This window comes from Mycena indigotica (genome assembly GCF_014461135.1).
Source record: "Mycena indigotica strain 171206Taipei chromosome Unknown Mind.scaff0003, whole genome shotgun sequence".
In the NCBI taxonomy this organism is placed as follows: domain Eukaryota; kingdom Fungi; phylum Basidiomycota; class Agaricomycetes; order Agaricales; family Mycenaceae; genus Mycena; species Mycena indigotica.
The window spans coordinates 5,132,414-5,154,913 of record NW_023503002.1 but is presented as its reverse complement, the minus strand read 5'-3'; the positions used below and the strand labels follow the sequence as shown (position 1 = coordinate 5,154,913).

Sequence of the window (22,500 nt, the reverse complement as noted above, 5' to 3'; positions counted from 1 at the left end):
TCGTGACGGCACTGCCACCCCCCGCTTCTTTCCTCTTCCCGTCACCCGACGCCAACGCTGCCAGCGTACATGGACGGCGACATGGACGACGCCGCGGTGGGTCCCCCCGCTGTTATGAAGGGCTCGAGTGCTCACGCTTTTGCCAGGTCATACTGGCGCTTGCGCGTCTACGACTGGAGCTCGACGCGGTCGAGGCAGACACCAAGGCGATTCGATATGTGCGTGGCCATGGCTATGACTCGCCGACTTGAGGCGCTGACGGACGTTGACAGACCCTGGACTCGTTTAGCGTGGACCCACTCGTGCTCGTCGCGGGAATACAGAACCAGATGGAGGAGCAGGCGGACATGACCCAGGTGCGTGGTCCTGTAGGCGGTGTGCTCGGGCTGACAGAGGCTCTGCTAGAAACACTTTGACGTGCAGATACGCTTGATGGAGCCGTTTTCCGGCGCAGACGTGGTGGCGCGGATCGAGGAACTGAAGGAATGGGAAACGGTGCTGGTCGGTGAACGTGAGAAGATGCATGTGGAGACTGGGCCTCAGGTGTGTGGCCGTGGCTTTGCTTCCTCGCTGCGGCTGACTGTTGCTGTGCAGGTGCGCGAGGAGGTGCCAGCGAAGGAAGGGAGGAAGACAGCGGCAAAGATTACTGTACGTGGCAGCAATTTTCTCCGTGACCCGCCTAGCTAATCTGACTTTGGCACAGCGGTCTGCACCCACTGCTCGCCCGCCTCCAAAAACCTCAGCTGCAACGAAGAAATCCACTTCCAAATCCCTTGCGACAAGCAAAGCCCCCACCCCTAAAATTCTCACCGCCAAATCTCTTCCCCCCAAAGCGCCCCCGAAAAACCCCACACCCAAAGTCTCTGCTAAGGAGCCCGCCTTCAAAGTCTCTGCCAAGGAGCCCGCCTTCAAAGTCACCACCAAGGACCCCGCGCCGAAACTCGCCCACTCGATGTCCCCCAAAACTGTCTCCCCAAAGAAGCCCTCAGCCTTCAAGGTCACTACGCCTTCTACATTCCACTCTCCACGCACTCTCCCACCGAAGGCCGCGAGCTCTGCCGCACGCTCGTCGCTTATGCCCTCGCCGCCAACCGGGTTCTCGTCGTGGACGGAGGTTTACAGCACGGGCAGCATGCTCGAGCTTGCCAAGGCGGAGGCACGGCTCGATCGCGGCGACAACCCGGGCGGGACGTCATCTTCGTCGGCGTTCTCATATGGGTCTGTAACAGTCGTGCCGGTGAGTGTTTTTGCTTTTCATTGCGATCACACAGCACTCACTTTCGAAGAACCCATGCAACCACTGTGTGTTCCATGACATACCGTGTCTCCGTATCAGCAAAGAGGTACGCGGCGGTGTTACGCTGCGATGTGTCCTGTGCCAAGCGATGGCGTCGAGCACAAGTTGCCTAGGGCTGCCAAATGCGCCGAAGCACGCGTATGCGGGTACGCACGAATCCTTATTTACTTTTGACTCTGCTTCTCACCCACATCAGACGCCGTCGCGAAGTATCACAACTATGCGATTAAAACGGGGCACCGTCCAGGCGTGTGGATGGGCCCAAAGGAGCCGGAACTCGACTTTGACAAAGTGCTCGAGGAGCGGGCGGAGAGAGCGGCGAAGCAGCCGATTCCGCCGCCGCCGGAGGGATTTGACAGCTGGTCGGAGGTCTACGCGGACGGGAACATGCGCGTTCTGGCCAAAGCGCAGGCAAGGAGCGACCGCGGGGACAACCCGTGGGGGGCGATAAACGGCCCGAAGAATCGGTGTTTGTCGTATGGGAGTGTGCGGGTACCAGAGGTGAGCTGTCTACCTGAACCGGGATGTGCTGATAACCGGCTTCTCCAAGGCGCCGTGCAAGAAGTGCGTGGGGATGGGCATCCCGTGTCTGTTCATCGATCTGTCCGCCGTGCAGGCCTCGCGCGGGGGGCGAACTGTGGCAGGCACAGCGCTGCATCGTCTGCCAGGTCAAGTCTAGCCAGAGTTGTGTCCCCGCGGCGGACGCGGAGAAGCATAAGTACACCGGTGAGCCCCTGTCCTTCCCATTATAGTCAACCCACGGCTGACGGCGGGCAGACGCAGTGGTCGCCTACCACAATCACGCCATATCCATCGACGCACGGCCGGGGATGTGGATGGGGCCCGGCGTGCCGCAGCTCGATTTGCGCGCGCCGCCGCCGGGGCTGCGCGCGAGCATGCGTGGGAAGAGAGGGGCGGAGGAGGGGCTAGAGGAGCTGTCTCTTGCGGGAACGGATGCGCGGCCCGAGGCAAAGCGGGTGAAGATTTCGGCGTCGGTGGCAGTGGCAATGGAGGCGGAAGGTTAGATCACTTAGGCTTCCTTGGGGCTAATGTCTTAGACAATGATGTTCTTATTTGTTGGAGTAATAATGTGGTTGACTGAGTAAATTGTAATGCAGGGTGAAATATGTCTCAGTCACCCTTCTTGCTAGCAGCTACTTTTAGACGCATGGATACACATCCCTCGTAGCATGTTGATCTAATTTCCTCCCTCCGGATCTCACTGCTTCTTGGGCATGATTGAATCTTCGGGCGGAGTCGGGCGGCGAAGTCCACTCAGTATAAGTAACAGCAAGCCTGGGCTGCTTCTTAACATCTCTCTTTCACCTGCAATCTCAGCATGCTCACATCTCCCTTCTCCGATATCCTCCGCACCAATATTGCTCCCTCGGGTGCTCAATGCGATCACATTCGGACCTTCCTCAAGGCTTATCACATAACACTAGCATCCCTCAATGATGAGGTGAAACAGCTGCAGACTATTCTTGATCGTGCGATAGCAGAGCGGGACTCGATGGGCCGCTTCATTGATGCCCATCAAGCACTGCTGTCACCAGTTCGCCAGATTCCGGAAGATGTTCTGCGCATCATCTTCATAAAAACCCTCCCTGAACACAGGAACACTGTGATAGATGCCCAAGAAGGTCCACTGCTGCTTGCTGGAGTATGCAGATACTGGAGAGAGATAGTTATGCCAACACCTCGGCTGTGGTCATCTATTCACCTGGTGGTTCCAAAACTCTACAACACCTTGAGTAAGGCACCACAACTCAAGTTGGACAACCAAGAAGCATTCACAATGTTCAAGGCATGGCTGGGGAGAGGTGCTGAGACTCCTCTTGATATTACTGTGCATAAATCTTCAGCTACCAGGCTTCAAACCCACTACATGGAACTTTCTACTTCTCATCTGGAGATGTTGATCTCAGTGGCTCACCGTTGGCACACAATTGAATTACCTCAGCTCTCTGCTGATGAAATGAAGTTGCTTTCCAAGTCTTCTCTTAGCCCACAGAGTGTCCCAAATCTAACTGGAATCAAACTTCAAGGCTCCACAAATCAGAATCTTGACATAAGTCCATGGAAATTCCTAGGTACCAACAATCTAAAGTGGCTCTCATATCAGGGACCATTCACTACAGTCCCTCGATCTATCTATTGGCATGGGCTTACTATAGTGGATATAAACATGGGCCTTCCCACAGCTGCATCAATTGTGGGATTTCCTTTCCCATTTCTCTATGCCTATACCTTGCTAGAACAGCTTTCAGTTACTCTTGGTCAAGGACAACTCTGCAAAGCATCACAAAGACTTGTCCTGCCAAACCTCCATACCTTCAAGTTTTTGGCTGCTAATTGGAATGATGATTTCTTAGCAACAGAAGCTCTCCTGGATTTCCCCTTCCTATCTACCCTTTAGTTAATATCCAATCCTCTTGTCACAACAGCTCTTGCAAAGCAATTTAACTATGTGCAAAAGATGGAAATCTCACGATTCTGGTTCAACTCTAAAGGCCTTCTGGAGGTTCTAAGCGGACTTTATCAGCTTACTCATTTACAGATTAATGATCAACCAATGGCTGCTCTAGATGCTTATAGTGATGAGGAACAGGATCTAGATCCAGATTATCCAGATGTCCTGTCATATCTGACTTTGAAGGCCTCTGATCAGAATATAATATACCCTGCATTAATGAATCTGGAATTGAAGGGTCGCTGGCATATTTCAGATAAAGTGATTATTCAGTTTATTCTCTCCCAAACTTCTACTGCAATTACATCCAAGACGAAGGGGTGTTTATTAAGAAAGTTCCACTCTGAGATTGACAGAAATGTAGATATTGATATCTACAAAGCTGTCTCAGAAGCAATTTTAGGAGGATTACAACTTTATCTGATATATAATACAGCTGTCAGTGACAAACCTTACACCTCACAATATTCTCCATTTGAGGGCACAGAACAGGATCCAAATGTGTTGAAATCACATAGAAGTTAATGGTTAGATATTTTCATGTTGGTAGCTTGATACTTTGACGTGTTAATAGTGTCTTTCGCTCATAATCCTGTCTAACACGTGAGGGGCCAAATGGAGAGAGAAATACACTGCATAGCCACATTCTGCGCATGAGGAACAAAAAAAAAAAAGAATCATCTCGTTCTCCTTCATTACTGCGTGTATCTGCACAGAAATTGGAACACATAGTATTTCTCTGTAGATCTTCATCCATGTCAAGTTTTATCGTGGTACCTATATAATTGAAGACGGTTAAAGACACCCCTCACAACACGTCTTGCCACCGCAGTCACGTGCAATTGTGCCAATGCCACAAAATACACATATCCCTTCTGTCCTTCGTGAATACCACCATGCCACTCCAGTCCCGTATCGTTCCGCCTCCGCCTCCGCCTCCTCTACTCCTCAATCAACCCACCCTCGTCCACAATAGACCTTGTATTCGCTATTTGCAAGTTGTTCCTGTAACAGCATTGTGATGGGACTTCCAGAGAGGGATGTGTTGAGTTTGCTCGATGGAAGTTGCTGAAGAGGAGGCTCATCGACAAGGAACTGAGACTTTACGCTTCAGGATTCCTCCAATATCACCAGGAGACCATTGCGAGTTATGCTACCAGTGGTTTCCCTCAACTTCATTGCGGGGCTGCGGCCGGAAACTGTGAGAAAAAAGATAGAACAAATGGCAGAGTCAAACGCAGAGCATCTTGAGAGGGAGACAGGAGTGAAACCACCTAAATCAAGGATCGATGGGTAAGAAGAACCCTGGCAGTCATGCCAATGCAGCTAGACTGACCTCTTGTTAACAGCTATATTGCCAAATACGCCACGAAGGCGGAGCGACAAGCTCCGGGATTTCCTGAGATGCTCGATAGCATTGTGAAGCAAATGGGAGAGTCTGGTACTGCCCAGTCAGCATGCTAGAAGCTACTAAATAAGATGCTCGGAGAACGTATATATTCGGCACAGGAGATGGCTCATCTTTTGCTGGGAGTCCCACTGGTTCGCACTTCAGTGACGTTTCAGACGTTATACCTTGACAAGGAGGGCGGCCTACGGATGCTCGAAGAAGAAGATGTCCGTAACTGGCGATTCTTGGCTGCAAAGGTACTATGTCTTGTCTAGCAACATCCTCAGCGTTGACAGTCTTTAGGTACATGCAGTGATTGCCAGCCTTGGAAGAACTTTTGATCCACAAAGTCTTTCGCAAGTACACCTGGCGTCAAAATGAGTGGCATGCACGGCGACGACACACAGACGTTGTTGTTCGCACATTCCCAAGATTCTGACCAGACCCCGAGAATGCCCTGTACTCTGAGTATTGTCAAACGAAGGTGATGCTATACCATCCTTTTCGTGTGCTGGCGGAGCTTCAAATGGGAGAAGGTGAAGAAAAATCTTGGCCGGAGCTGTATGTGGCATGTAGAACAGGCCATGAGGTCCACCCAAAGGACACTCTTTGCTGTTGGAAGGATGAGAGCACAGAACCAGAAGATGATGACGACGATGAAGAGGTGAATCCGGACATTGAAGCGATGACTGAGGAGGACTGGCAGATCTTCGCACGCAATCATCCCAATGTGGAAATCCCGCATTTTGGCGTTGACAACCTTGGGACTCGTCCTGTAGACGCAGCTTGGAGTGTGCATACTGCTCATCGATAAAATGACCAAGTATCTTGATGAACAGTGTCGAGAAGCGGGTGCCGTTCCAAATCATACACCTCAACCAATCAATATCGACACATTGGCAGATGAGCAATGGGAAATCTTTGACCTCTATACCACGAAATACTCTCGGATTCTTAACAGCGAAATTCTTTTTCCATGTTTACTCAATATCGATGGGACAGCTGGGTGCGGTAAGACATACCTCATTCATGCCATCTGTCAAGAGTTGAGACGGATGGCAACTTCAAACAACAAGCCCAACCCCATTCAAGTACTGGCATCATCAGGAGTAGCCGCCTTCAACATTCACGGCCGCACCATCCACTCTGCTCTGGACCTGCCCGTCAATTCCGCCTTCCTTCCCTTGACTGGCTCACACTTGGCAACACTTCAAGAGCAATGGCAAGGTGTTCATTTCATCATCATCGACAAGAAGTCTATACTTAAACTTCGTGTACTTAAACAAATTGACTCCCGCCTTCGCCAAATTCTCCCTGAGCATGCTGATGAAGCTTTCGGAGGTTTCCATCTAAGTTTGGTAGGCAACTCTGCGCAACTTCCACCAGTGAAGGACACGGCACTCTATTGCCCACCGGCGATAGATGATTCAGACAAGGCATTGATGGCTCGCAAAGGCAGCTACCTATACCAGTTGTTTACCTGCTCATTCCGACTTCATGTTGTACATCAACAAAACGGAGAATCCATGGAGCAGCAATGCTTCCATCTCCTGCTCCACAATGCATCTAGAGGGAATTTGAGTGTTGAAGAGTGGAAACTCCTCCAAACACGCTCCCGATCATCCCTTACGCCACAACAACAAGCCGAATTCAACGACACTGCATGCCTGTACATGACCAAGGATACCATGCGTGAAGTTCTTGGGCAGTCACTGTACACAAATCTCAAGGTCTCACACTGCCCAAAATCAGGTTAGGCCTCGGAATACGAGAGTTTGCAGTGGGCTTGACTTTTGTGGGTCTGTCGAGAGTGAAATCATTGACTGAGATCATGTTTGTTGAGCAGTTCGATCATTTGCGTGTACAGAATCTGGGCGGAAGAAATCTGCAGTATTGTTTAGATGACTTCAGTCGTAGATACAACAATTTATTAACATTTGCAACTATTCTATGCTACTTGGATTCGGAAGCAAGCATTCCCGCGCTCGCGGTTCCATATTATATAACAACCCTACCAGTGATCATGTAGGACACCATAGATAAGGTACAACTAGTGCTGCTCAATTATAATTATGAATACAAAATTTTCATAATTTATTCATATTTATAACATATTTTCCTTGCTAGAGTATACTATATAACTAAGGAGGGGTTGAATCCTGTACCATTTTAATCAATTCGGCGCCCAAAATGTGTGTGACATCAGCGCCAAATTGAAATTTTCAGCATCCAAGGCCTCCAAGTGTGACCGCCGAAAATTTTTGACATATTACGGGCTAAGGCCGCACCGTAATTTTCTAGCCGAAAATGGTTCATTTACCAGGTGAATTTGGTGTTTGTCGCTGTTGCATGTGACTGCCAAATTGATTAAGATGGGTGCCAGAAAAAAAAAAAAAAAGAACATAGGTTGGACTTTTTGTTCAAGGCCTGCCAGGGGACCCACTGACCGTGACTGTGACATGGCATTGCCATGTTTGGAAGATAATGCACACAGTCATGTGACCTGATAGCATCAACCTGAGTCAGTCCTCTGGTTTAGGTTAATCATGATACCTTCAGCAGCCAAGAGTGTCATCAAAGTCCGGGACAACAATGTAAAGGTCAACTGCAGCCTTCTGTCAGGGCTGGATGCGGATGTTGTCCTGTCTGACAAGAGCCATTGATATTGCAAAGACTGGATTTGAAAATGTTGCCACTGCTGCTAGTAGCTTACTACAGAGCTAGAAGCCAGAAGTACGAGCTGAGCTAGTACTTCTGGCTGAAGGGCTTGCTGGTATATTCGAATATAATCAATTATGGCCAGGGTATAATATATTATATTCATAATATATTCATATTCATAATCACTGATACAGACCCATTGAATATCTGAATATGCAGAGGGCATAATATAATCATATTTATTTGAATATATTCAAAATATATTCTAGCATAATATAATTGTGGACAGCTCTAGGTACAACTGGTGCACTGCCCTCATGATCACCGGTTCAATTTTTTTTTCCTGCAATAATATTGTTCAGTTCAGTTATGGGACTAAAGAACAGAACCTTGAATTTTCTGCCTTCAACATTCTGAATCAATGGCTCTCAAATCCCAAGTGGCGTGTGGTGTGACAGGAATGCTTGCCGCCCGCCGCCGATTGGCGGAGTACACGTGCGCCATCACAGACGTGACGCCTCGTGGTGGCTGTCGATTGTCTCTTGCTCCTGGACCACCATGTTCCCCAATGAGCTGTACTGCGAGATCCTCAAGGGTGTGCCGCGCATTGACCTAGGGTCCATCGCACGGTTTCACTTATTGGTGCGACCGTTCCTCTACCGCAGGCTTCATCTGCGGCCTTCTGCGCTATCTCGCACCTGCACGAGGAAATTTGGACTCCCCACAATTGCCAACGCCAAATACTTCATCGAAAAGCTTCGGTTTTACGCCTCCCCCGATATTTGTCAATTCGTCCATGTGCTGCACATCATCGGAGACCACGAAGACACGACGCTGGAGAAGTTGGACTGGACAATGATGATGGAGTGTCGCTTGCACGAAACTCCATTCTGCGCAGGACGCATGGCGCACGTTCTGCGTGATCGGCTCTTTGATTTACTGGGCAACTTCGTCCACCTTCGCAGCCTGATTGCGGAGCGTCTGCTATTCACCGCCCCAGCACTGCTTCAGCTCACCCGTCTTGAGGGGCCACTCACACTAAATCTCATACGGTGCTGCTTCCCAACGCTTCCTCTCCCCTTTGATCCTTTCATATTCCCTATGGTGCTCCGCAGCCCTATCCGCATTTGTGTGTCTACACTGACGATATCGAGTCCTGCAAATGGGCGAGACTTCTGGCTGTGGCTATCCCTCCTCAACCCAGACACATTGAAGCAGGTGACGTGGGTCCTGGGAACACAGCCGGAGCAGTGGCCCTCCACCATTCCAGCGGTGCTGCCGCGTGTCAAGACCCTTGTGCTGGACTTGCCCTGGCAGCTTTCCCGCCCTAGCTGGGCCGTTCTGCGCCATGTCTTTCCAAGTGTTACAGCACTCACTGCGACCGGAGTGGCCAGCGGGCCCGAATTAACGCCCCAGACCGTTCTTGCGATGATCACACCATCAGGGTGGCACTTAAATATACATGCGAGAGGCTTCCGAGCCCTGCGCGCGGTGCAAACTGGTTGCGGAAGCCTGACAGACGCTATATCCGGCACTAGCATAGTGACCCTCCGCATCGACGAGTGCGAGATGCATGCAATGCTGTGGGCGCTGCACTATGTCGAGGGCCCGGTGCCCCGCTCGATCACAACGCTTGCCGTCCATATACGCGACGGCTCTGGCCCCGGATGGGCCGCAGTCTTGACGTTCTTTCCTGCCCTCGACAATCTGGAATTCCTCGTGTCAATGACGTTTACTGGAGAGAGCATGGAAGCTACGCAGTGGCTCGAGGTGGTGTCTGAGTTTATATTCCCAATGCTTCGCCTGATGTCATTGCCAGATGCGAGATTTTCTTATGACGTTCCCCTCCATCCTTCCGACTGGTCTTACAACGCTAACTTTTGAATATCGGAGTATCTCTGCCGCACTGGTGGCTGGCACAACCGACCAATCACTCATCGAATCGGCGTCCGCCTCCGAGCTTGAGCCGACTCCAAGTTCCCGTCTCCCACCGCCGTTTACACAGTCACAGCTGTCGTTTCGGTCAAGGGGGGTTCAAGATCCTTATCAGGCACATGGGGTAGGGGGGAGGGGGGGGGTCCCTGGGGGGTAAAAAAAACTTTTTGTATATAAAAGATTTGGGCCTTATATGGGTATAAACACACTGAAAATATAGTGTATACACTCTCATTTCTATAGTTCATAACCCCCATACTTATATCTATATACTTTCAGGCCCATGAGCCTGGATAGTACACCCTATCACAGGCCCATCATCAGGTAATTGATGAGAGGTGAACATATTGAACAGTGATATTGCCTGCCATATGCATTTGAGGGTTCCAGGTATATAGATACCTACACAGATACAGATACAGATACATAAATTTTTTTGAAAAAAAAAAGTTTCACAAAGATTAAATTTTTTATACCAATTTTTGATCGCATCAGTGGTCACATGATGCTAATCGTGGGAACATATTACCCTATATGGCAGGAGGGGGGAGGGGGGGGGGTCCCCAGAGGGTCGGAAAAAAACTTTCCGACCCTATATTCGTGATTCGGATCTTGAACCCCCCTTGGTTTCGGTGCCCCGGCCTTCAGCGGATCTCAGTTCAAACTCCGTTCTTCGGTCTGGCTTGGACAAAGCCGCACTGCACAGACAGCTCATAATCCGCGATCCGCAAAGGTTTTCTATAGACATATTCACGAGTGACAAGCAAGTAACAAGATAAGTCAAAGATAAGTAGTACTTAGTCCCTTATCGAGAACTTGAATTCGGTAGTAGAATTAGGCGTAAACAATTGTGCTTTTCTCGCGGCACGTTCCAACCACGTTCCCCCGTTTCCTTGCAACGGACGGCGGGTGCGTCTGTGCGGACCGGACCTGCCGTATGGGGACCAGACGCCGGCGGCGGGTACCCATTCAGCCGACGTAATGACGTGAGTCTGTGACCGCGTGACATCGCTTCTTCTCTGCGCATCTCATCTCGCCGGCTAAGCGAGGCATCTGTGGGCGTCTGGCGTGGGGCCTCTGCTCTTGCTTCACGACCCCCACGATGCTCATGACCCTCGCCCGCATGGCAGCGCGCACCGCCACCCTCACCGTTCGCCACGTAGGTCGGCGGGAATACTCAGCGCCAACACCCGACCCCGCGAAAAGACGCTCGCTGAGCACCCTGACGACGTTGTCTCTCGCCACGGGCGTTTCTCTGTCTGCCTATGCCCTCGGAGCGCTCTTTCCCCCCACCCCTGTATCCCTTATCCTCCCCCCGCCCAGCACCACCACCGCCCGACCCCGCCTCACCGGCCTCCATCGCTTATACCGCCGCCCTAGAAGACGAACTCCAGTCGTTACCGTTCTTGACTGCACATCGGGCCCGTGAAGATGCTGCGGAATGGTACGAAACCCGCCCACACGCGGCCATCCCACCGGAGATCCGTGCGAACAAGCTCACGAGCGGCGCACTCGCCGGCCCGGGGCGCCTCGCACTGCTCCCGCTCGCGCGCGTGAAGAAGGACGAGAGCGAGGCCCTGATATTCGTCCATCTTGGCCGCGGACTGTGTGGGCACGACGGCATCGTGCATGGCGGAATGCTTGCGACATTGTTGGATGAATCGCTGGGACGAAACGTGCGTCTTCCTTCTTCAGTTGCCCACTCCACGTTTTGCTCGCTCATTGCCGATGTCGCCCGGGCGGAGCCAATTTGCTTCCGGGCGATCCCCGAGCTTCTCGTCCATCCATCGCGCCACATGTTCTCGCCAATCTCACTTCTTTTGACAGGCTATCATCAACCTGCCCGCCCAGATTGGCGTCACGGCGCACCTCGGGCTGCGCTACCGTGCCCCAACGCGCGCGGACCAGTTCGTCGTCATCCGCACGTCGCTCGTCTCCCAGACCGGACGCAAGGCGGCGGTGAAGGGCACGGTCGAGACGCTGGACGGGACTGTGCTCGTGGAGGCCGACGCGCTGTTCGTGCAGCCCAAGTACGCCAAGCTGCTGAGCGCAAGCGTCGTCCGCCAGCATATGGGTGAGCCGCCAAAGGAGCCCGTGTTGTTGGCCGAAGGCGAAGGGAAGGTGAAGTAGGTGTTTGTGATGTGTTTTTTTTTCTTGCGGATAATCTGTTGTACTGTAACGGTACTTGTTGTGGATAGCTTGTTGTGAATTCCTTGTCTGTACGCAACGTCACTGTTTCCCCTCCTTTTTTGATCGCCCTTCTGCGGATGACCAAATGAGCCAAGTAACTTTAACTGCTTCCAAAAATGTACTCCAAAATGGATGGAAATAGCTGAATAAATTCAGAAAAGTCGAGGGCACGGAGGCCAAAGAATCAAGATGAAAACAACTAAAAATAGCAAATAACCATTTTGAGGCAAATACACCTAATCAACCCCACAACTGGGGCCCGCAGTGATGGCCTTAGGGGCCCTAAATCAACCTTTTGGATGGTTCAGGGCCTATTTAGGGTTAGGGCCCTAATTTAGGTCCACTTATTTAGCACCTAATATCCCAAAAGAAGGAAATTTATTTCTATGATTGTCAGTGTTGTGATATGAACACAGTATTCAGTAGTTAATAGACTGATTTGAAAGTTGATTAGGGCTATGTGAACAGAGTATTTACTGGTTCAACGGTTGTGGTGTCCAGCCAGTTGTGGATCAACACTCATTAGCATATTATTCTCAGATCCAGTGGCTAATGACTTAATTCTTGGGTGCTCATGTTGGAAAAACAAACTTATATGAAAGTTATATCCTATCTGTGAAGAGTCTAAAACCCTAAGGCCACCACTGCAACGGACTGTAATTTACCAGTAGTGCTGGCCATAAATAAATATCTTTGAATAAATATTGAAAGGTCCCAAATTGGCTTCTAGGCAACTGCACAGGTAAACCCCCTGGGTATCTGAGGCTTTTATGCATACCTGTACCTGGGGATACAGGTATAGATTTACCCACGGGTCATTAGTCACTTATGACATTTCCAGTCACAGACGAAGTTGTATCATCAGAACTACATGGCTGTAGAGTCTGAGGAAAATACTGCAACTAGCAAGACTTAAACACAGGGCATCTTAACTGAGAGCCAGAGTTAAGCCAGCTCAAGCCTCAGTCATCAAGCAAGGTCACCAGCCCATAAGATTAAACAAAAATACTACAACATTCTTTTGCCTCAAGCATATAATACAGAGGGTGGGGAGCCACTGAGGACATGACCCACATAGTATGTGTCAGTTTCTGAGGAGATCAGGATGTCTGCCCAACAAAAACAGTATCAATTAGTATCATTACTAAGAAATGGCCTAAAGGCAAGTTTGGCAGATGATGATAACTTCTTGAAATTCACATTCGATATCACTAAATTATATTTGAATATATTCATATTATATTGAATATCTCAGAGGAACCATGCATATAATATACTACAAATATAATATTCTTCTAAGTATGCAACTATGATATGAATATAATATAATATCCAGGGGAGGATCCAAAGAGAAGAAACTCTAAGGGTCCGCTTGCTAGGAAGCTGACTATATACTGCTTGTCCGTAGCTGCCGCTGTCGGGCACAGAAGGCTTGGGCGGCGTCGCAGGCAAGGTCCCCAGGCGACCGTTGGGGGGGCATTGACGGATCGGTGATTGCGCGGGCGAGATGGAGGGCCGGACTGGAGACGGAACCGGAATCGGACCGGAATCGGACCGGAATCGGAGACGTGTCCGAGGGGCCGAAAGGGAGGTTCCCCTGACATCACCCCCCCCCTTTGAATGCGGCGTCCCGACGCATAGACCGGAACGGAATCGAGTCGAAGGTTGCGGAGGCGATGTGCCGTGGTTTGCCAGGGTACTTACGGTAGAACTCTGCGATTTTCTCTGGGGCGAAGACGCGGTCGAAGCGGACCCACTGGTCATGCGACGCATCGTAGCCTTTCCATCTGACGAAGTAATTCAGCCATTTATACCTCACCCTTGCGTCCAAGATTTCCTCTACTTCCCACTCCGGGACTCCGTCCTCGAGGTCCGGAGGGGGCTGGTCGTAGCCGGGGCGTCCGTCGAAGGGGTCGTCTTGGGCGAGCTCAAGCTTGACGACGGGGAAGACCGGGTGGAGCTTCGAGTAACGCGGAGGGAGGTCGAGCTTGTAGGCCCCTTTGCTGATCTCCACGACTATCTTGAACGGTCCGAGGCGGCGGTGGGAGAACTTCTCCGAGGGGCGAGTCGTCCTGATGTCAGAGGCATCCAGCCAAACACGGTCGCCAACCTTAAACTCCGGAGACGGTGTGCGTCTCCGGTCGTAGTAGCGCTTATACTCCTCTTTGGCCTTGGTGAGCGCGGCCTTGGCTTCAGCAACCCCAGTGGCGATCCGGTTGCGGAACTCGTTCACGGACTCCATAGCGGAACGGACTCCGGGTTCGAAGCCCATGCGCGGAAGCTGTCCCGTGTCCGTCATGAAGGGGACTTGCTGCGTGGAGGAGTGAACGTGGTTGTTGTAAGCGAACTCCGCGGCTGGAATCAGCTCATCCCAGTCGTCCTGCTGATAGTTGGTGAAGATCCGCAGGTATTGCTCCAACTCCTGGTTGACGCGCTCTGTCTGACCGTCCGTCTGCGGATGATACGCGGTGGACGTGGCTGGCTTGATGCCAATTAGACGCCAGAGTTCTCGGGTGAAGTCCGCGATGAACTGTGAGCCACGGTCGGAGACGTACTTCTCCGGAGTCCCGTGATGGCGCCAGACATTCCGGTAGTAGAGGCGGGCTGCTCCTACTGCGTCGACCGTGGTATGACACTCGGAGAAGTGGGCTCGCTTCCCGAGGGTGTCCACGACGACCATGATCGCGTCGTACCCATGGGCCTCGGGGAGCTCGACGATGAAGTCAACGGAGACGGTATACCAGCACTCCGGGGGCGTTTCCGTCAGGTGTAGCTCTCCGTGGGGCAGTCTCCGGAGCGCCTTGGTGCGACAGCACAAGTCGCAGGTCGCGACGTACCGGCCGATATGGCGAGACATCTGAGGCCACCAGTAGTTCCGGGAGACCAACTCCAAGGTCTTGAAGCGACCAGCGTGTCCAGCGACTCGAGTGTCATGGCAGAGCTCGATGATACGCCTCCGGAGGTCCTTGTCCTTGGGTACGACAATCTTCCCACGAAAGTGAAGAAGACCACCGGAGACGGCCCACTCGTCGGAGCGTGACGAGCGGGGGCCTCGAGCTTGACCTTGGACCTTTAGGAGTTGCCGGGCCGCTAGTGCGACGGGCTCCTCCCAAGTCAGGCTCACCGGAGAGGGCATCACGGATGTCGCGAAGAAGTTCGGAACCGGGACCGGAAACGGAAACACCCTCGAGTGCGCGGACGTGGAAGAGTTCGGGCCGCAGGAGGACGACGTCGGAGTTGTCGGAATCGATTCCGTGGTCGGGTCTCCGAGAGAGGGCGTCAGGTCGGCCCATGTCGCGGCCGGGCTTGTGATGCAGTGTGAAGTCGAACCGGGAGAGGTAGAGGGATCAGCGGGCCTGTCTCCGGTTGAGGTGCTGCGTCTTCCTGAAGTACTCCAAATTCTTATGGTCAGTCCAAATCTCGATGGGATGCGCAGCACCCTCGAGGAAGTGTCTATACTCCTCGAGTGCGCGGATGATCGCGAGCATCTCCTTGTCGTGGATTTCGTAGTTGCGCTGGACATCATTTAAGCTTTTGGAATAGAATGCTACAGGGTGCCACTTCCCGTCCGGGGCGGATTGTGAAAGAACCGCCCCCGTCGCATAATCAGAGCTGTCCGCCTCGAGTCGGAAAGGCCGTGCGTCGTCCGGAATCGCCAAAACCAGTTCCAGTACATATAGCTGTATCTATGCAAAAGATATGGGCACTGTCCCAAGGCTCTAATGCAAAAGATGTTAAGACAGATGTATTTCATGAATTTCTCAGTGGAATCAAGAGATATGACTAATACAAAAATATATATAGTAAGAGAAATCACTATTTCTTCGGGCCGATGAGTCGCAATGTAATATTTGGGACTTATAAGCCCAGGGACCAAAAAATTAAGAATCGATTAAGTAAGGTTGATGTGGCAAGATATAGTCATCAAAAGCTCTGATGGCAATCAAAGATTGTTCCACATTGATCAACATACCTATATGCCATTGATCCCATCACTGATACCTTGATATAGCAGGCAAAAACAGTCAAAGAATATTATTTCATTTTATTCTTGGGCAGTTGCCCTCATCTTTTGCATTACCCCCCTGGGACACTGCCCATATCTTTTGCATAGATACAGCTATATGAGCTGCCGGTTCCGAGGTGACCGCGTCCTTGATCGCTTGGAACGCCGAGGCCTCCGCGTCGCCCCAAGTCCATTGCTGGTCCTTCTTGGTGAGCGCAAAGAGAGGACGCGCGAGGGCTGAGAAGTCCCGAATGAACCTGCGGTAGAAATTAGCAAACCCAAGGAACTGCTGAACATCCTTGTGGTTTTCCGGAGTCGGCCAAGCGGAGACGCCTGCGACCTTGACGGGGTCCATTTCAACGTGGTTGTGGGAGATGATGACTCCGAGGTATTCGATTGACGGTTTTTCGAAGTCGCACTTCTCTGCTCGGAGGTACAGCTTATGCTCTCGGAGTCGGCACAAGACTTCCTGGACGATCTGTCGGTGTTTCCGGAGGTCGGAATGGGCGATCAGGATGTTGTCCAGGTGGATCATGACGTCTCCGGAGAGGATGAGATCCTGGAAAATGTCATTCATCATCGTTTGGAACGTCGCGGGAGAGTTTGTCAGGCCGAAATACATCACCAAGGGCTCGAACAGGCCTCGGTTAGTCCGGAAAGCTGCCTTCCACTCGTCACCTTCTTTGATCCGGACGTTGTTGAAGCCCCAACGAACGTCGAGTTTGGTGAAGTAGCGAGCGCCTTTGAGCCGGTTGATGAGGTCGTTGATCAGCGGAAGGGGGTACCGGTTTTTGACGGTCATCGCGTTGAGGGCCGATAGTCCTGGACAAAGCGGAGTCCGCCATCCTTCTTTTTGACAAAGAAGACCGGAGACGCCATCGGAGACTTGGAGGGGCGAATCCGGCTCGTTGACAGCCCTTCCTCGATGAACGCGTCGAGCTCGCGTTGCTCAAGGGGCGAGATGGGGTACACCTTGCAGTTGGCCGGCTTAGCGTCGGGGACGAGTTCGATGGCGTGGTCCCAGGTTCTCCGTTCCGGGAGCGTGTCGAAAGACTCCTTGTTGAAGACGTCCTGGAACTCCTTAGCCCAGTCCAGGATCTCGGAGGGCGGGGGGGCGGAGTTCCTGGCAAAGGCTTCGGCCAGGCGCTGCGAGACAGTACTGCCAGCGCGTATCTCCTCCGGGGGCGGAACGAGGTGTAGAAGATGCGGTCACCATCTTCAAGCTGACCATCGTCATTGTCGTCGTCGGAGTCCGGCGTCAGATCAGGCAGGCCGGAGTCGTCACCGGAGACGGAATCGTCTCCGTCGTCAGACCCAGAAAGGTCCATGGCGCAGACCGAGGGGAACGGGCCGGAGCGGAGTCGCTTCTGGAGCAGCCGGAGTCGCCGTAGCTCAGTCCGTTCGACGCGTTCTTCTTCACGGCAAGTGGAGCAGCCGCGAGGGCACCGTGTCATCTTGACCTCCTTGGTTTCCCAATCAATCTCTGGGTTATGCTTCCGCAGCCAGGAGTACCCCAGGATGAGGTCTTGTTTACCAAGATGGGTGACGGCGAAGTTGAACGCGCTCGGAATGGCCTTTGTAGCATAAGACCAAGTCCGCGATCTGGTTGATGGAGCCAGCGTCATTCGGAGTGCCATCGACGTTGAAGACCGGAATCGGTTGCGCCAGGGTGCGGACTGGAATGCCATTCCGAGCGACGTAGTTTGTGTCGATGAAGTCGGAGGTGGCACCACAGTCAACGAGCCCAGAAAGGGAGAGCTTCAACTGGACTCTAGCTCCAACGGGAGGTGGAGGGAGTTCACTCCAGGGGAGGCAGCTGTAAGGGCAACCCCGGAGGCCTGAGATCAAGGTCCTAGCAGGGGAGGATCCAAAGCGTGAACATTGGTAAGCAAATACAAATGAAGCTGACCTAGCAGGGGAGGATCCAAAGAGAAGAAACTCTAAGGGTCCGGCTGCTAGGTAGCTGACTATATACTGCTTGTCCGTAGCTGCCGCTGTCGGGCACAGAAGGCTTGGGCGGCGTCGCAGGCGAGGTCCCAGGGCGACCGTCGGGAGGGCGTTGACGGATCGGTGATTGTGCGGGCGAGATGGAGGGCCGGACCGGAGACGGAACCGGAGTCGGACCGGAATCGGAGGCGTCTCCGAGGGGCCGAAAGGGAGGTTCCCCTGACATCACCCCCCTTTGAATGCGGCGTCCCGACGCATAGACCGGAACGGGATCGAGTCGAAGGTCGCAGAGGCGATGTGTCGTGGCTTGCCAGGGTACTTACGATAGAACTCCGCAATTTTCTCCGGGCGAAGACGCGGTCGAAGCGGACCCACTGGTCGTGGCGACGCGTCGTAGCCTTTCCATCTGACGAAGTAATTCAGCCGTTTATACCTCACCCTTGCGTCCAAGATTTCCTCTACTTCCCACTCCGGGACTCCGTCCTCGAGGTCCGGAGGGGGCTGGTCGTAGCCGGGGCGTCCGTCGAAGGGGGTCGTCCTGGGCGAGCTCGAGCTTGACGACGGGGAAGACCGGGTGGAGCTTCGAGTAGCGCGGAGGGAGGTCGAGCTTGTAGGCACCTTTGCTGATCTCCGCGACTATCTTGAACGGTCCGAGGCGGCGATGGGAGAACTTCTCCGAGGGGCGAGTCGTCCTGATGTCAGAGGCATCCAGCCAAACACGGTCGCCAACCTTAAACTCCGGAGACGGTGTGCGTCTCCGGTCGTAGTAGCGCTTATACTCCTCTTTGGCCTTGGTGAGCGCGGCCTTGGCTTCAGCAACGCCGGTGGCGATCCGGTCACGGAACTCGTTCACTGACTCCATGGCGGAACGGACTCCGGGTTCGAAGCCCATGCGCGGGAGCCGTCCCGTGTCCGTCATGAAGGGGACCTGCTGCGTGGAGGAGTGAACATGGTTGTTGTAGGCGAACTCCGCGGCCGGAATCAGCTCATCCCAGTCGTCCTGCTGGTAGTTGGTGAAGATCCGCAAGTACTGCTCCAGCTCCTGGTTGACGCGCTCTGTCTGACCGTCTGTCTGCGGGTGGTATGCGGTGGACGTGGCGGGCTTGATGCCGATTAGACGCCAAAGTTCTCGGGTGAAGTCCGCGATGAACTGCGAGCCGCGGTCGGAGACGTACTTCTCCGGAGTCCCATGGTGCCGCCAGACATTCCGGTAGTAGAGGCGGGCTGCCCCTACTGCATCGACCGTCGTATGACACTCCGAGAAGTGGGCGCGCTTTCCGAGGGGTGTCAACGACGACCATGATCGCGTCGTACCCATGGGCTTCGGGAAGCTCTACGATGAAGTCGACGGAGACGGTATGCCAGCGTTCGGGGCGTTTCCGTGGGGTGCAGCTCTCCGTGGGGCAGTCTCCGGAGTGCCTTGGTGCGACAGCACAAGTCACAGGTCGCGACATACCGGCCGATATGGCGAGACATCTGAGGCCACCAGTAGTTCCGGGAGACCAACTCCAGGGTCTTGAAACGACCTGCGTGTCCAGCGACTCGGGTGTCATGGCAGAGCTCGATGATGCGTCTCCGGAGGTCCTTGTCCTTTGGTACGACGATCTTCCCTCGGAAATGGAGAAGACCGCCGGAGACGGCCCACTCGTCAGAACGTGAGGAGCGGGGGCCTCGAGCTTGACCTTGAACCTTAAGAAGTTGCCGGGCCGCTAGTGCGACAGGCTCCTCCAGGTCAGGCTCACCGGAGAGGGCATCACGGATGTCGCGGAGGAGTTCAGAGCCGGGACCGGAACGGAAACGCCCTCGAGTGCGCGGACGTGGAAGAGTTCAGGCCGCAGAAGGACGACATCGGAGTTGTCGGAATCGACTCCGTGGTCGGGTCTCCGGGAGAGGGCGTCAGGCCGACCCATATCGCGGCCAGGCTTGTGGTGCAGCGTGAAGTCGAACCGGGAGAGGTACAGAGACCACCGGGCCTGTCTCCGGTTGAGGTGCTGCGTCTTCCTGAAGTACTCCAAATTCTTATGGTCAGTCCAAATCTCGACAGGGTGCGCGGCGCCCTCGAGGAAGTGTCTATACTCCTCGAGTGCGCGGATGATCGCGAGCATCTCCTTGTCGTGGATTTCGTAGTTGCGCTGGACATCATTTAAGCTTTTGGAATAGAATGCTACAGGGTGCCACTTCCCGTCCGGGGCGGATTGTGAAAGAACCGCCCCGTCGCATAATCAGAGCTGTCCGCCTCGAGTCGGAAAGGCCGTGCGTCGTCCGGAATCGCCAGGACCGGTTCCGAGGTGACCGCGTCCTTGATCGCTTGGAATGCGGAGGCCTCCGCGTCGCCCCAAGTCCATTGCTGGTCCTTCTTGGTGAGCGCAAAGAGAGGACGCGCGAGGGCTGAGAAGTCCCGAATGAACCTGCGGTAGAAATTAGCAAACCCAAGGAACTGCTGAACATCCTTGTGGTTTTCCGGAGTCGGCCAAGCGGAGACGCCTGCGACCTTGACGGGGTCCATTTCAACGTGGTTGTGGGAGATGATGACACCTGTTTAGCCCACCGGATACTGAGAATTGTCAGTGACAACCTGCTAGAATAACACTGATAAGCCACAGTGAATTTTTCGGTTCCCATATAAATGAATAATCATTGAGGAGAGGTATGAATAAATACAAGTACTAAGACCTCGGAGAGCCTACAAGTCATATCTGGTGCAAGTTGTCAGTTGCTATATGCTGTGGATAATTGTCAATAATTCTGGGAAATAGAAACTTATATAGTAATAGTTGTGCTATGTGACATATGTGACACATTGTCCCAAACAGGAAATCACTCCGGAGTTTACCGTGATTTTGCCTCCCAAAAGTTGATTCAAAAAGGACTAATTTTTGTGCAAAAAATATTTTTACAGAAAACAAATAGTTTCCGCAAAGGGAAAATTTGATACAAACTGGTTAAAGTGGTTTCCCTTTGCAGAAACCATTTGTTTCCTGTAAAAATGATTTTTGTGCAAAAAGTAGTACTTTTTGTATCAACTTTTAGGAGGAAAAATCACACTAAACTCCGGAGTGAATCCTTACTAATGCTTGCGCTAGTCCTAGTTTCAACTTTCAAGACCTGGGATAATCTGATAAATTTCCAAAAAAGGAAATTTTGTGATTTAACAGTACAATCATCATCAGAGAATGTCACAGGTGGTCACAAAATCAAAGTTGTGTATTTTGTCTATACGAACAACTTTCATTAAGTAACCTATATTGGCAGCTGAATGGTTGTGTCAGTAATAGCCAATCACTAGTTGATTCACATCTGATCGGATGATATCTTCATAACTAGACTGGGCACAGAGCCGGCTCAAGTACTACTAAGGATACTCAACTGGAGTGATCAATATTCCTACTAATACAATATTCTTAGTATATCCATACTGCCTAATGATGATAAATCAGACTTTTTGATCTAGCCATATCTTCACAAGTTCTCCATGGATTTAGATGATTGTTGTACTAGTAGGTAGGTGGTCATATTGCCCTGATGTGCTCTGATATGAGTATAGTGAGATACCTTTAAGCTACACCGTTATACCACTTTTCTGTACTTTTGCTCCTTAGAATTCACTCAAATATAATGATGACTTGATATCTGTCTAAGGAATGTCTGGATAATCATGATCTAAGTTGTATTATGGTTCAATGGATATTCACCATAGCTCTGCGACACACACCTATTTTTAGACATCTTATATGTCTGTGTATGTCCCATATATACTATCATGCAAGTGGCCTAATAAATCACTCAGAAGTGAAGGATTCCTGAGGGGGTCTAGGTAGAAAGCATAGGAAGGTGTCACATTATGAGATTATACTTCTCACACCATCATATATGCATGTCATCTACTGTTATTCTCCAACATACTGCTAACTGCTATTACACATCATATTGGCAATATAGCTATAATCTGCTACTTGATTATAAATCAAAGTATGTGAAATTGAGACAATATGCTATATACACCTACCCATATGCTCTGATTGATTTCTGTATGTTCTTGAAGGATGAATTGGGGAAGATATTCAAACAGAGATTAGGTGTAAAACTGGTTTACATGAATAGTAGGGTCTATACACTGAGTACTGGACATTGGGATGCATATATGAAGGTATTTGGATGTCTACTAGGACTTTGTACTGTAATTAGTTGTGGTTCTAGCATGTGTCCCTAAAGGTAGCTGAAGAGAGGGTAGGTACTCATAGAGTAAAAGAGAGTGTCTTCGCCCTTACAACTGGCCAGAAATTAAGTTCAAGTATGATTCAAGACTTGAACATAGGATGGTATAGACCCTCAAATGAACCTGTCCAGCACTTAAATCAACCTCATAGCTAATCTGGATCTTGCACAGTACCATTATCAGTGTTATCTACCCCAAAGATGATGGGTTCACCATTGCATGAGCCTTATGAGTCTGAGAAATCTGAGTATATTCACCAGTAGGGGTATGGTCCACCTCTCAGAAACTGGTGCCCCTGCCCCTCTAGCACATCTTCATCCTAGGTTATACAGCACCTAAGGTCTTCATGAATTGACTGACCCTAGTATTGGCCGCATGATCACTA

At 51.7% G+C, this 22,500-nt stretch overlaps 3 protein-coding genes across 3 annotated transcripts; all 3 read left to right on the top strand.

Annotated features, from left to right (window-relative positions):
• Positions 1-69: 69 nt before the first annotated feature.
• On the top strand, positions 70-2,322 carry MIND_00398100 (uncharacterized protein; the record flags this gene model as incomplete). The annotated part of the gene is made up of 11 exons (XM_037360809.1): positions 70-96; positions 147-218; positions 273-356; positions 406-543; positions 595-648; positions 704-1,237; positions 1,287-1,443; positions 1,494-1,798; positions 1,848-1,861; positions 1,914-2,023; positions 2,075-2,322. 11 exons carry the CDS (start codon positions 70-72, stop codon positions 2,320-2,322), a joined length of 1,743 nt encoding a protein of 580 aa, XP_037223694.1.
• Positions 2,323-8,379: 6,057 nt separating this feature from the next.
• MIND_00398000 (uncharacterized protein) lies at positions 8,380-9,884 on the top strand (the record flags this gene model as incomplete). The annotated part of the gene is made up of 3 exons (XM_037360808.1): positions 8,380-9,591; positions 9,641-9,825; positions 9,872-9,884. 3 exons carry the CDS (start codon positions 8,380-8,382, stop codon positions 9,882-9,884), a joined length of 1,410 nt encoding a protein of 469 aa, XP_037223693.1.
• A 1,137-nt stretch (positions 9,885-11,021) lies between these two features.
• On the top strand, positions 11,022-11,886 carry MIND_00397900 (4HBT domain-containing protein; the record flags this gene model as incomplete). Its single annotated transcript, XM_037360807.1, has 2 exons — positions 11,022-11,432; positions 11,584-11,886. 2 exons carry the CDS (start codon positions 11,022-11,024, stop codon positions 11,884-11,886), a joined length of 714 nt encoding a protein of 237 aa, XP_037223692.1.
• Positions 11,887-22,500: the final 10,614 nt, after the last annotated feature.